Source organism: Corythoichthys intestinalis, chromosome 4 (genome assembly GCF_030265065.1).
Source record: "Corythoichthys intestinalis isolate RoL2023-P3 chromosome 4, ASM3026506v1, whole genome shotgun sequence".
NCBI lineage: Eukaryota > Metazoa > Chordata > Actinopteri > Syngnathiformes > Syngnathidae > Corythoichthys > Corythoichthys intestinalis.
The window spans coordinates 50,831,834-50,843,993 of NC_080398.1; the positions used below are offsets into that span (position 1 = coordinate 50,831,834).

Here is a 12,160-nt window from a genome sequence, read left to right on the forward strand (position 1 = left end):
CTGCTAATTCCCATTAGCAGCTCTGGGGTTCCTGTCTATCCGTCCTGGGAGTGGATCTCTCCTGACTGTGGTACTCCCCGAGGTTTCTCATTTTTCTCCCAATTGGCTCTGGAGTTTTTGGGAGTTTTTCCTTGCCGGTATGGAGGGTCTTAAGGATAGGGGATACCCAGGACTTGAACTGTATCTATTCATCTTTGTTGCTTCATTTCTAATTGTGTATCATATTGCCTCTGTAAAGTCCTTTGAGACATCTGTTGTGATTGAGGGCTATACAAATAAAATTGAACTGAATTGAATTGAATGACGTCACAATCAGATAGAAAAAAAGGTACCACGTCAAACTTTTCCCATTACTTGAAGACGTGAGGTAAAGTAAGAGAAACCGACCGACGCATTGGCAAGATACCACTTATCATTTGTTATTGTGGTAAGATACAATTGCATTAAAGGATTTTGCCTCGCTAGAAGAACGCACATTTAACATAAATTCAAATTTGTCCATCCAAAGCAAACGCCTTGATAAAACATGCATCCCATAAATGAACAGCCATTTATTATCTATTAGAAATTGTTTTTACTTGAGCATTAGTTGTGTGCTGTTTGTGATTTACGTAAAGACTTTGTACTCAGCTAGAATGTAAAACAATTTGACTTTGTAAAAACAAAAAAAAATGTTAAAAGCAGTTTCAGCCTGTGTTGAGGTGGTTGCAGCTCAACGTTGCATTCATAGGAAGAACTGACGGAGAATAAGTTGTCTTTTAGCCAAAACTCGGCTTATTTAATTTCCATTGACATGCGGATACATCCTCTCTCATTGCTGTCTTCACAGGCAATCCCACAAATCAAAGTCATCAAAGTCAAACACAAAGAAGTAATAAAAGTAGCACTTTAGACAATTATGTCCCATTCTGCCATCTTGTGGCGAAAAGTTAATATGTCAATAATAATAAGCAATAGGAGCATTATTTCCACATCAACTGAGGACACATTTATGAATACAAAACATTTCCTCCACCATTTCTCTCAACACCCCCACTTGTTGTCATGTTTATGCCTTTTTAACAACCAACTGAAATTTTACATTTCAAATTCCAAAAATAACATTGTCAAACTTCTTCAATTTTAACTTTGTTACAGGTTTTGTCATGATATCAGCTATCATGTCATCCGTTGTCAATCAGGTACCACTCCGCATCTCCTCTTTTGAGTGCGACTCCACTGCACCTGGTACCATCTGCCAACTCGACGCTGTGGTTCTCTGGTTTGAACGTCTCCTGGAAGCTTTTGAACTTGGTCACGTCAGTGATGACATGAGATGTCGCTCCCGTGTCCACCATTAGACCTCGTTCCCAGATGCTGTGTGTATCCTGCCGCCTGGTGTCGGGCTGTTCATCTCTCACCTTGAACACGAAGTCAGGATCTCCATCTTCAGCAATTTTTCTCGCTCTGTCCGGTTCTTCCTTGCGTCTGCAAGTGGTGTCTTTGTGCGTGTCCGTTTTGCACCGACTACACCATGTCTTTTGTCGACATGATTTTGCACGGTGACCTTTGATACCACATTTGAAGCACACCAACTCTGCGTCGTCTTTGATCCGGTCACGAGCGTTTGCTTTTGTGGTTTGCTTTGAAGCTCTTGCTTTAGTCTTCATCACTCTCTCGCTTGTTTCTGCTGCATTTAACTTTTCCGTTTCTTCAAAACTTCGGAGTTTGGTTTTGAATTCTGCAAATGTCATGTTCTCATCGGTATGCGCCACATGAATGGTAAATGGCTTGTAACTTTCTGGCAGCCCCTTCAAGACCATTGCGATAAGTAGACCATCTCCCAATGTTTCACCTGCATTTCGCAATGCTGTGATGGCGGTCTCAGCTCTTATTATGTAGTCCACTATGCTTTCTTCTTTTCCCTTTTGAAGAGATGTTAGCATGGTGTACAAGTTTATAATCCTGGGTTTTCCCTTCCCAGCATAATATTCTCTTAATATTTTCAGAGCTTTTCTTCCGTCATTTGGCGTATCTCTCATTATTAATGAAAGGCTTTTATCATCAAGAAGAAGTTGTATCATTTCAGCATACGCGTCTGCATTTTTCATTTCATCATTTTCTCTCTCTGCTTCAGTGACTGGTCCTACCAGCACTGTCTTCTTTAGCCCGATTAGATGAAAATGTCCCAACATTTTAGTTTCCCAGAGTTCATATTTAGCTTCATCTCCGTCAAATGCCAGTCGAGGTAACCTACTTGTTCCTCGAGGATCCATGTTGCCTGTTAGCTTTTTCCGCTAATCAGCAGTCCGTGAGCACGCTGTCCTTCGCGACCTTCTACACAGTGGAAACTGACTTTACCTTCGAATGACTCCTGGGCCCATAACCTGTTGAGGTGGTTGCAGCTCAACGTTGCATTCGTAGGAAGAACTGACGGAGAATAAGTTGTCTTTTAGCCAAAACTCGGCTTATTTAATTTCCATTGACATGCGGATACATCCTCTCTCATTGCTGTCTTCACAGGCAATCCCACAAATCAAAGTCATCACAGTCAAACACAAAGAAGTAATAAAAGTAGCACTTTAGACAATTATGTCCCATTCTGCCATCTTGTGGCGAAAAGTTAATATGTCAATAATAACAAGCAATAGGAGCATTATTTCCACATCAACTGAGGACACATTTATGAATACAAAACATTTCCTCCACCATTTCTCTCAACAGCCTGCAATTTAAATATGATTTTGTAATTGAAATTTTGAATGAATTAACAACTCGCATGAGACTCGATCAGCGGGACCATCACAATTGTCTGCTAATTGGTTACTGGTGTTGCCTTAATGTATCCAAAGGGGCTATACTATGACAGGAAATATACATTCATTTTCCGTGCTATGACAAGAAATATTTTTATTGGAAATAAGTTATTCTGTTTTCTGAGATTTGCCCTTGGTAAAGCATTATACTGGAAATGTTATTTTATTTTTATTATTATTTCTATGGTATAGTAGTATATGCATGTATTATTCATCATTGTACTGTCCTCGCCAAGATGTTGGAGCTAAGTACCAGCTAGACCACAGGTGTCAAACTGATTCCAGAAAGGGCCAAGTGGGTGCTGGATTTTGTTCCAACCGATACAACGCAGAGAGTTTAACCAATGAACTTCCTGCTGAAACAAGCAGCACCTGACAAAGTTACACTGATTACACATGTAAAAGATCTAATTAGTGAAAAGGTGTCCTCTTCTTTGGTTGGAAAGCAAACATGCACCCACTTGGCCCTTTCTGGAATCGGTTTGACACCTGTGAGCTAGACAGTGAGCTAAGCTCCGAAACGACGATGTTAGACGTCCACGTGGTTTGCTGTCTTTATTCAGCTACTCATAACATCAACACTTGCAGAATTTAACTAAAATAAAAATGAAATTAAATCAGTTTCATCTTCAATAAGAGCAATTCAAATTTGCATTTATAACCAGACGCTGATACAGCAATACTAATCCACACAAACGATTAGCATCTATCAGTTAGCGTCCGTACATCATGAACAACAAAACAATCATGTAAACTCTCCCCAAGTATTTGACCACAATTGAAAACGCACAATAAACAGTACAAAAGGTTGTATATACAAGTGTGGCCTCTGTGGATGCTTCACAAGAAACAAATGTGTGCGCAGGCTAGCAGGATTTCCCCGTTCTCTCTCATTCGGCTGCGCGACTTCTTTGTGGTAACAAATGCGCTCTTCCTTGTGTCTGCGCCTGCCCGTGCACTCTTCTTCGTATGTGCAAATATGTTCTTCGTGTGTACATGCGCTCTTACTCAGGTGCCATTAGTACGACCTGCTCTACACTTCTTGCACCTAGATAGAAGCATGCATCACAAAAAAAAAGTCAACATTATAAAAAATAGATTTAAAAATTAAAAACGAGACTCCGGCGTCATAATGTCACAATCATGTATGTTGCAACCTAGGGACTACCTGTATTCTTGTGTGGGGGGAGGGTGCAGTTGGACACTTGCGTGTTTGCATGTGCCTGCTTGCGTGTTTGTGAATATGGTCACCAAACGTCTTAATGAAGCTCAACCCTGCCAAGACATAAATACATTTTAAAAAAGGAATACAACAAATGCTATTTATTTGTTTAGCATCAAGAGCGGGTGTGATGAATTATGTTGGAAGTTAGACAACACAAAGAACCAACGAAAATCTCATATTCATACCAAAGAGCACTTGTTACTGACATAACCTATTCTTGGCCCAGCAATTACTGAAGTTTGGTCCACATTGTTTGCTGCAGTATTGTGCTAAAATCATTCAACACCCAAGCTAAGAAAGCTCCTAGGACATAGAAGTCAACTGTATCCCAGTATCTACAACCTGCCTCGAGCCTAAGGAGATGCTCCACCGGTGTCGCAAAAGCAGTCTAGGTTAAGGCAATGCATGGGACCTAAAATTAATATAGTGTGACCAGGGGTCGCGTTAACCGAATAATTTCCGTCGTTGACCGGTTTTTTAAAACGGTGACGGAAAAAACTGAAGTCCGTCCGTCATTTTGACAGGTTGCAATTCACACCCCAGACCACAGGGTGGCATATTAATTAGCTATTGTCTCTCTTAATGCATGACGTCGTTGGCTATTCTGTCAGAATATTGTAGCGTCACCGTGGTCTGGCGGCAGCACCGTGATTGACACATCAACGCGAGGTTCTTATTGGTGCACCCGGTGTGCCAGCGCGTCATCCAATTGGTGGACTAGATTGTCGCCTGTGTATAGACCCTACCCACGTGACGTCACAACTCCGCTCTCCTGAATGGTACCGCCCAATTGTCCGTCAAAACATAGTGTTAACCTGTTACGGCTACGTACATTCCTCCTATTTACGGCGTGTTTTTCTGCTCCTTAACATTAATAATCAAAACGGTGAAGGCGTGTGTGGCTGTTGGTTGCACTAACAGAAAAGATGGAAGGAGAGACTTGAAGTTTTACCGTATTCCGAGGGATCCAAAGAGGAGAGCGAAATGGACGGCTGCAATTCGACGTGAAAACTGGGCACCAAAAAATCACCACAGACTATGTAGTAGTCATTTTATATCCGGTAAGATGCATTTAAGATATACTTAGAGGGTTTTGGGCTGACAAATAACCACAATTAAGATCACTGCCAGGCTAATCGCCGACAACATACACATATGTATGTAGTGAGAGTGCTATCGCTAAACCATATAAACATTAAAAGCCTTAACTCCATTGACAAACGACATGAAATACATTAGACTTGACAGTGGATGTTAGCAATAACAAAAGATTTTGAATTGAAAATTTCGTAACGCACCTTTCCAAGCACAAGATGGATTCCTGCCGAATTTTCGTGGACGAGGACCTGTTTCACCAAACCAGCAACGAAGTATTTATAAGCCTCCAAGCTCTTAAAGTTTTTCAAACTTTCGTGAGAATAGGCTGATTTTGTGTGGACAAGATAGTTGTACAGTTCAGGGTAGCTAGCATATGTCAGGCAAATACGGCGGAGACAGCGGGTCGAAAAACATCGATTTAGGCATCAAATATGGATCTGGCGAATGGATAAACTGAAGCTTTTCCACATAACGCCTTTTATGCAACACATCCAGTGAGTTTACGGCATCAGAAAGCACCGGGTCTTCCATGAAATGCATTTTAAATTCCTCGATCAATTGAAACCAATGCTAATACAGAGACAAAATGACGGACAAGTGGGCGGAACCATACAGCGAGCACGTGGTTTTGTGACGTCGGTGGGTAGGGTCTATAGACAAGTTTCGAAAGTACTTCCGGTTTACTTCCTTATGTCTTCCTTCCCCTTCCGTTTCCGCCTGTTTACCGTTGAAGTCAATGGCGGTGGAATCGAAGTTGGGAGGTCTTTATACAAGATCCCGGGAATGTTATTTTGATGTAGGCGGGTGGAGAACCAAGCCAAGGCCTCCATGCTTCGTACCATGTCGATTTCCAAACCATGGGTGCTCGTACTCGTCATACAGGTGGGAGGGAAGGAGATGGACAAAACTGACAGCTCCTGCAGTCATGCCCCCGCTGTATCAGTTTGTGCAGTCCGTCACTGAAGGTAATGTGCTCTAAAAATACGAAACCTAAAATCTGGCGCATGAAACGACTTGTTGCCTTTGCTATTGATATTACGATGATGATTGTAATTACGAAGTTTAATCATTTTTACAACAACTAGCTTCTGCTACTGCTGCTAGCCGCCTGTTGCTAATCGTGTTTGAATGCACCGCATAAATCCAAGTGTTACAAGTTTTTATTCATTTGTTTACAGCTGGGAAATGCTGTTATAAAAGAGAAGACAACTTGACTTGTACGTTGATGGACATATATCGAACATATATAGTTTGCTTTTCACAATGATGATGACAGCTCGACTCCCGGGAGAGGCCGAGGGAGGCAGGAATTGTGACAGACGGTGGTTCGACGAGATCGCCGTGATCCAACTACGAACTTGTGAACGGTAGCGTCTTTAAATATATGCTATTGGAGCTGGAATTACCGAGGACGGGGAAAAAAGCACATCTAAATGCCACCGAGGGCCTCCGTGATGTCGCTATTTGTTCACGAGGCTCCGGAGCTCTGCGGTCTGATATCACATTCTCGTATGCTATTTTTGCAATACTTTTATAAATGTGATTTAATGACCTGTTTTGGAGTGCACCAATCGTTTTAAATAAAACAAGAAATTGAATCATGTCTAAATGTTTTATTGCGATCAATGCCTGCAATAAAAAAAAGAATGACATATTATTTGTGTTTACATCATATGTACATAACCTTGTAGCATTTCCTTGTAACAAAACAATCCATGTCAGCCCTTCTGCAGTCGGCAAATGTAATATAACTTGTAATTTCACCACATTTTGGTCACTAATGGCCGTAGTATCAATCCATTCCTCACGTTAACACAGGCTGACCGTTGATAATAATTTTGTCCACGAATGATCAACGAAGTGACACGGACTGCCATCCAATCTCATCTACGTGTCATCTAGGTCGTGCTGAATCAATTTTTGAAGATTCCATGGGTTTCTCTGGCTTGATTTCGTAGTTTTATCGTCGTCAATACACTGCTAATACACTGCTACTCGACCGGACCGGAAGTGCGAAGCAGACATTTTCCAAGATGGCGGCGCCCTTATTTCGCTCAGGAAACTTGTCTATAGACCCCAATCACATGATGTCACAACTCCGCCCCCTGACTGGAGCAGCCATATTGTCCGTCAGCTCGTCGTGTTTACACATTACCGCTACGTACATGCCTTCTATTACGGCGTGTTTTTCTGCTCGTTAACATTAATAATCAAAATGGCGAAGGCGTGTGTGGCGGTTGGTTGCAGTAACAGAGAAGATAGACGGAGAGACTTGAAGTTCTACCGTATTCTGAGAGACCCGAAGAGGAGAGCGAGATGGACTGCTGTAATTCGACAAGAAATCTGGGCACCAAACGATCCACAGACTATGTAGTAGTCATTTTATATCTGGTAAGATGCATTTAATATATATTTAGAAGATTTTGGGCTGACAACCACAATTAAGATCATTGTGTGACGTTGGTGATTGGGGTCTATATAGTTGCCTCTTTTTCTTTGGGAGTGGAGTTGTTTTGTTGGTGTTGTTGGCGGTAAGCAGAGCAAAAAGAGGGAGAAAAATACAACTTCCGTGTCTAATTTTTCGCCGCCAAGCAAGCATTACAATATTAATTAAAAATGAATGAAAACTAAATACTATTGAATATGTCATCATTATCATTTTAAAAATTTAAGTGACTGGTAAAAATAGATTATGACTGGATTTTTATGACCCCGTCAGTCAAAATGACAGACAACGAAAATGTCTAGCGCAACCTCTGAGTGTGACACAGTAGTCTTTAGCAACACCATCCAATTAACAGAAGGGTTACAGATGAGGGGCATATACATGAGCTTTCCACTTGGTGGCGACAATGCAGTATAAATGTGTGAATTTTGCCCGGCTGTGTGTGTATCACGTGTGCATGCATGCCATCATGTTTGACAGGCCAGATCACAAACATGTATCTGAGACTGCAGATGTGACAGACACACTGACACCAAGACAAGAAAAGGAGCCCCCATTTGTTCAACGCAACCATTTATGGATCTTTAAATAGGCCAAACACAGACTGCCTCATGTTTATTTTTCATGTACCACAGTTGCAGCTGATAGACATGGATGCTCATTATCAGTTAGTGTTGCTTCAGAAGAGACCAATATGGGCTCTGTGAGGGTTGTCACTCAAAACAAAGCAATAACAAGCCTTATAAAAGTAAAGATTAGCGAAGCCCATTTCTATATATGTTTCAATACGCATGCAGTCTGTTTTTTGTTGTTGTTGTTTTTTTTGTTTTTGTTTGTTTGTTTGTTTTGTTTTGTGTTTCAAATCTAACATTTGATAATGGATCCATTTTAAATATTAAATTGTGTTATTCTGGCTTTGATGCTGTTAACTTCTCGAGAGATGCTTCTGACCTTGGGAACTCTGCACTTGTTTTTCTTTTAACTTAAATCAGATGATTTGTGAAACTTTAGAACAGTTCATATTAATTGTTTTTATTTATTTTTTAGCGGGTAATAATAATAACAATAACTTTAGGGAGCTGTTTTTAATCATTATTTCTAATTCTGTTTTTATTTAACCGTATGGCATTTTGCTGATCCCGGGAGATCCGTTCCCTTTTTATTAGATATTTAAAGCAAATATTTCTGTAGTCTATTATTAAATAGAATAAAATGAAAACATTGAAAAGCTGTTCAGTAAAAATATGCCTAAAAGTATTTGAACTAAGTTACTGTCAGTCTGTGAAACATTTTTTCCAAGTTACATCAAATTAATACCAAATCCACATACAGTATTGGTCATAGGCCTGCTTGACGACTACTAACCAAAATCTATATCATTTCTGGGAAAAAAAAGACCATTTTGGAATGTAATACGTAACAAAAACACAACATTAGGTTCAGTGGGTCGCGAATATTTTTTTATTTCCACAATATGGTAATTGACAAACACAACTGATAAAAGCAGCAAAAGCACTATTCTCAGTAAAGCAGGATCTTGTCGTAAAATTTAATCTTATTAGATTGTGGGTCGGTGGGTGTGTCGATGTTATGGCCGATGGCAATCCACATTTGATTTTTTTTAATACTGAAAATATATGAGGACAGTATTGTCAATTCAATTATTGCAATTGCCTTAATTCACAAGGGCTACAACAAAGGAAAGTGACATTATAAATCGAGAGGCAGCAGGTGCTCTTTGTAAAGAAGCTTAATAAGCGCATGATGCGTTTAGAACTACAGTATTTTGACACTATTAGACTGAGGGGGAAAATAAATCAAATACTGATCGAATCATGGAAACAAGATTTACTTATGTTAAGATTTATAGCCAGAACTAAATTGATATAGTAATTATTATGAATAGTTTTCAAAACAGCGATACTTTGACCCTTGTATTGTCACACCTGAACAACTGTTCGGTGGTCTGGTCAGGTACAACAAAGACGAACCAACAGAGGCTCCAACGAGTACAAAACAGAGCAGCCAGGCTTGCGTTTAAAAGCAGCCAGAGAGCCAACACAGACAACATGCATGACAAACTGTCTTGGCTTAAAGTTGATTCAAGGCTGCGAGTATCTCTTCTCTCTTTTCTGAAAAACATCATGACATTGAGCAAACCAGGCAGTTTGTTTTAGCATTACACTCTGAGCTCAACTCTGCACTCATACCCAACCAGACATGCTATTAGCGGTAACTATACCATACCTATCACGAAAACTAACTTAAAACAACGTACAATACTATGTAGAGCTATGATTGAATGGAATGCCCTCCCAGACCAAATTTTAAAAACTCAAACTAAAGCTAATTTCAAAAAAACTAATAAAGCAGTACTTTAGGGTCAACTGTATTTGATCACTGATGTAATTTGTAATGTAAGCCTCTTTGTTGTTGTCGACTTATATATTACCTCTTATATTGTCTATTTACCTTCTTACTAACTTTCTTCTGTCTTTATGTTAGTATGTTGAATTATGTTTGTTTTAGTGTGTAAATTTTTCAAGATAAGAATTCTTTCTTTTATATACAGTATAGCCTATGTTGATTAGTATGTTGATGTTTTGTCTGTTTTATATTTTGTGTGGACCCCAGGAAGGGTCCTCCATAGATTAGTATGTTGATGTTTGTCTGTTTTATGTTTTGTGTGGACCCCAGGAAGAGTAGCGGATGTTTTCATCAGCTAATGGGGATCCTAATAAAAATACAAATACAAAAATACTTTGAATAATATTTAAGTTTAAATGAGAATGAATCACAGACCACCAGATGGTGCCAGACTTCACAAGAATGAGAGAAAATTCATTCACACTTAATGTTAATTCACTTTTTTTTTCAATGAATCTGACCTGCAAATTTGTTTGTTTGTACATTTGTTTGTTTAAATTGTCTTTTTTTTTATGTAGGAGCAGGTGCACAGTGAACAGCAGGGTCTGAGCTGAAAAAAATAAAATAAAAAATAACAAGGACAACATTGTAGACTGTATAACCACCATAATTCCAACTATATCAATATAAAATTAATGTTAATGTTTGATCGCACATAAATATGGTGAGACCCATTATATTATGCTTCTGAAACTACTGTTGCTATAACTTATTATATAATGGCAGGAAACATGAACATTTATTGCATTCATAACAATTCAACCAATTTATAAAGTAAATATAAATGATAGTTTTTCAGCAGATTTGTTTTATTTAAATATATTTTGATATATTTTTTCCGCTCCATATTGGGTCCATTAAAACTGATTTTAAACAAAACATGGCAAATAATGCAATATATCTGTGGTACAGCAGATGTCAGCATTGATACATTTACCGGTGGCATGCTGTTTACGTGTACATCAGGTCTGCTTTCCTAAAATCTCACTAACCCTATTTTGACCTCGTGTTTTTCGAAAACATTCAATATTTAGAAAGCTAACCCAAAAGGCGTGATGGTTAAAATGATGGTTAGGCTGCTTCACAAATCTGAGGGTCAGGGTTCCAGTAATGACTCTCCTGTATGGGGTTTACACATTCTCTGGCTTAGTTCAGATTCCTCCTAAATTGCATTCTTTCTAAACTAATTGAAGACAAAATTTTCCATAGATCTGTAAGTGTAAAACCCTGTTTTTCGTAGGTGTCCCTTAGTTTTGATTGATATTTATACATATTTTGTTTTTAACGTGAGCATGTTACACACAACATGGTGAATCAGAATGTCTTTACATCTGTAACATTATTTGTTCCTCGAAATATTGTTGTTTTAAACTCCTCCTAAAGTATTGAATTTCACCAATGAGGCCAATTATTTTTTTTTCTGTCACTTCCAACACCAAACTACTTTGGAGATGAATTTATATACAGAGAACCCTCATGATACGAGCACCTCACCTTACAAGTTTTTCAAAATAAGAGCATCGTCACAAGAGAAAATAAGTCTAATAATAAGAGCAAATTTTCATGATACAAGCGAAATCTAGAAAAGCCTCTCTCTGGCTTGGCTTGTCCGAGTTACTCTGCATCCTGCCAGGTGGCATGTGAGGTTTCTTTTCAGCCTTGACTCCCCAAGTGTCTCGGTGTCCTGCTAGGTTGCAGAAAAGCATCTCGCACAGAGGCGATTGCTCTAAGACGCGAGGGAAGCTCAACTTCCTCCAAAATGTCAAAACAAAGTGATCAAATGTATACTGTTGTGGGTACATGTCATTGACTGAATATGCACTACAACGCGTTCAACTTTTGTTCAGAATCAACTTCTTATCACTGGTTACGATGCGGCTTGGTTTTCATTCATTTGCACAGCTTCACAGTCACAGGGTGGAAGCTGTTCTTTGCCAGAGTTGAGAGCACATTGTTCCACTACAGCGAAATGAGACGAGTCATTAGCTAAAGGCTGGGTTTATCCCACCCATCGGACGCTCTGCGTCTCTGGGGGTCTATTGGCAGTGGGCAGGGCTCGGCTGGCCCTATGCTCTGGATCTCTGCATGATGATTGGATAATTTGTCTGAAGCCAAGTGCATTTTTGATTGACTGGGAAATGATCAAATCCATGATCTGGTCGTATTAAC

The 12,160-nt window shown here is 39.4% G+C and overlaps 1 protein-coding gene across 1 annotated transcript; it reads right to left on the reverse strand.

Annotated features, from left to right (window-relative positions):
- Window positions 1-761: 761 nt before the first annotated feature.
- On the reverse strand, window positions 762-2,937 carry LOC130914854 (uncharacterized). The gene is made up of 2 exons (XM_057834404.1): window positions 2,327-2,937; window positions 762-2,234 (listed from the first exon to the last, which is right to left on the reverse strand). Exon 2 carries the CDS (start codon window positions 2,172-2,174, stop codon window positions 1,164-1,166), a length of 1,011 nt encoding a protein of 336 aa, XP_057690387.1. The 5' UTR covers window positions 2,175-2,234; window positions 2,327-2,937; the 3' UTR covers window positions 762-1,163.
- Between the last annotated feature and the right edge of the window lie 9,223 nt (window positions 2,938-12,160).

What these genes read in the sequence shown, in the direction of transcription:
- LOC130914854 (XM_057834404.1), bottom strand. Translation starts at nt 2,174, where the DNA reads ATGTTGGGACATTTTCATCTAATCGGGCTAAAGAAGACAGTGCTGGTA.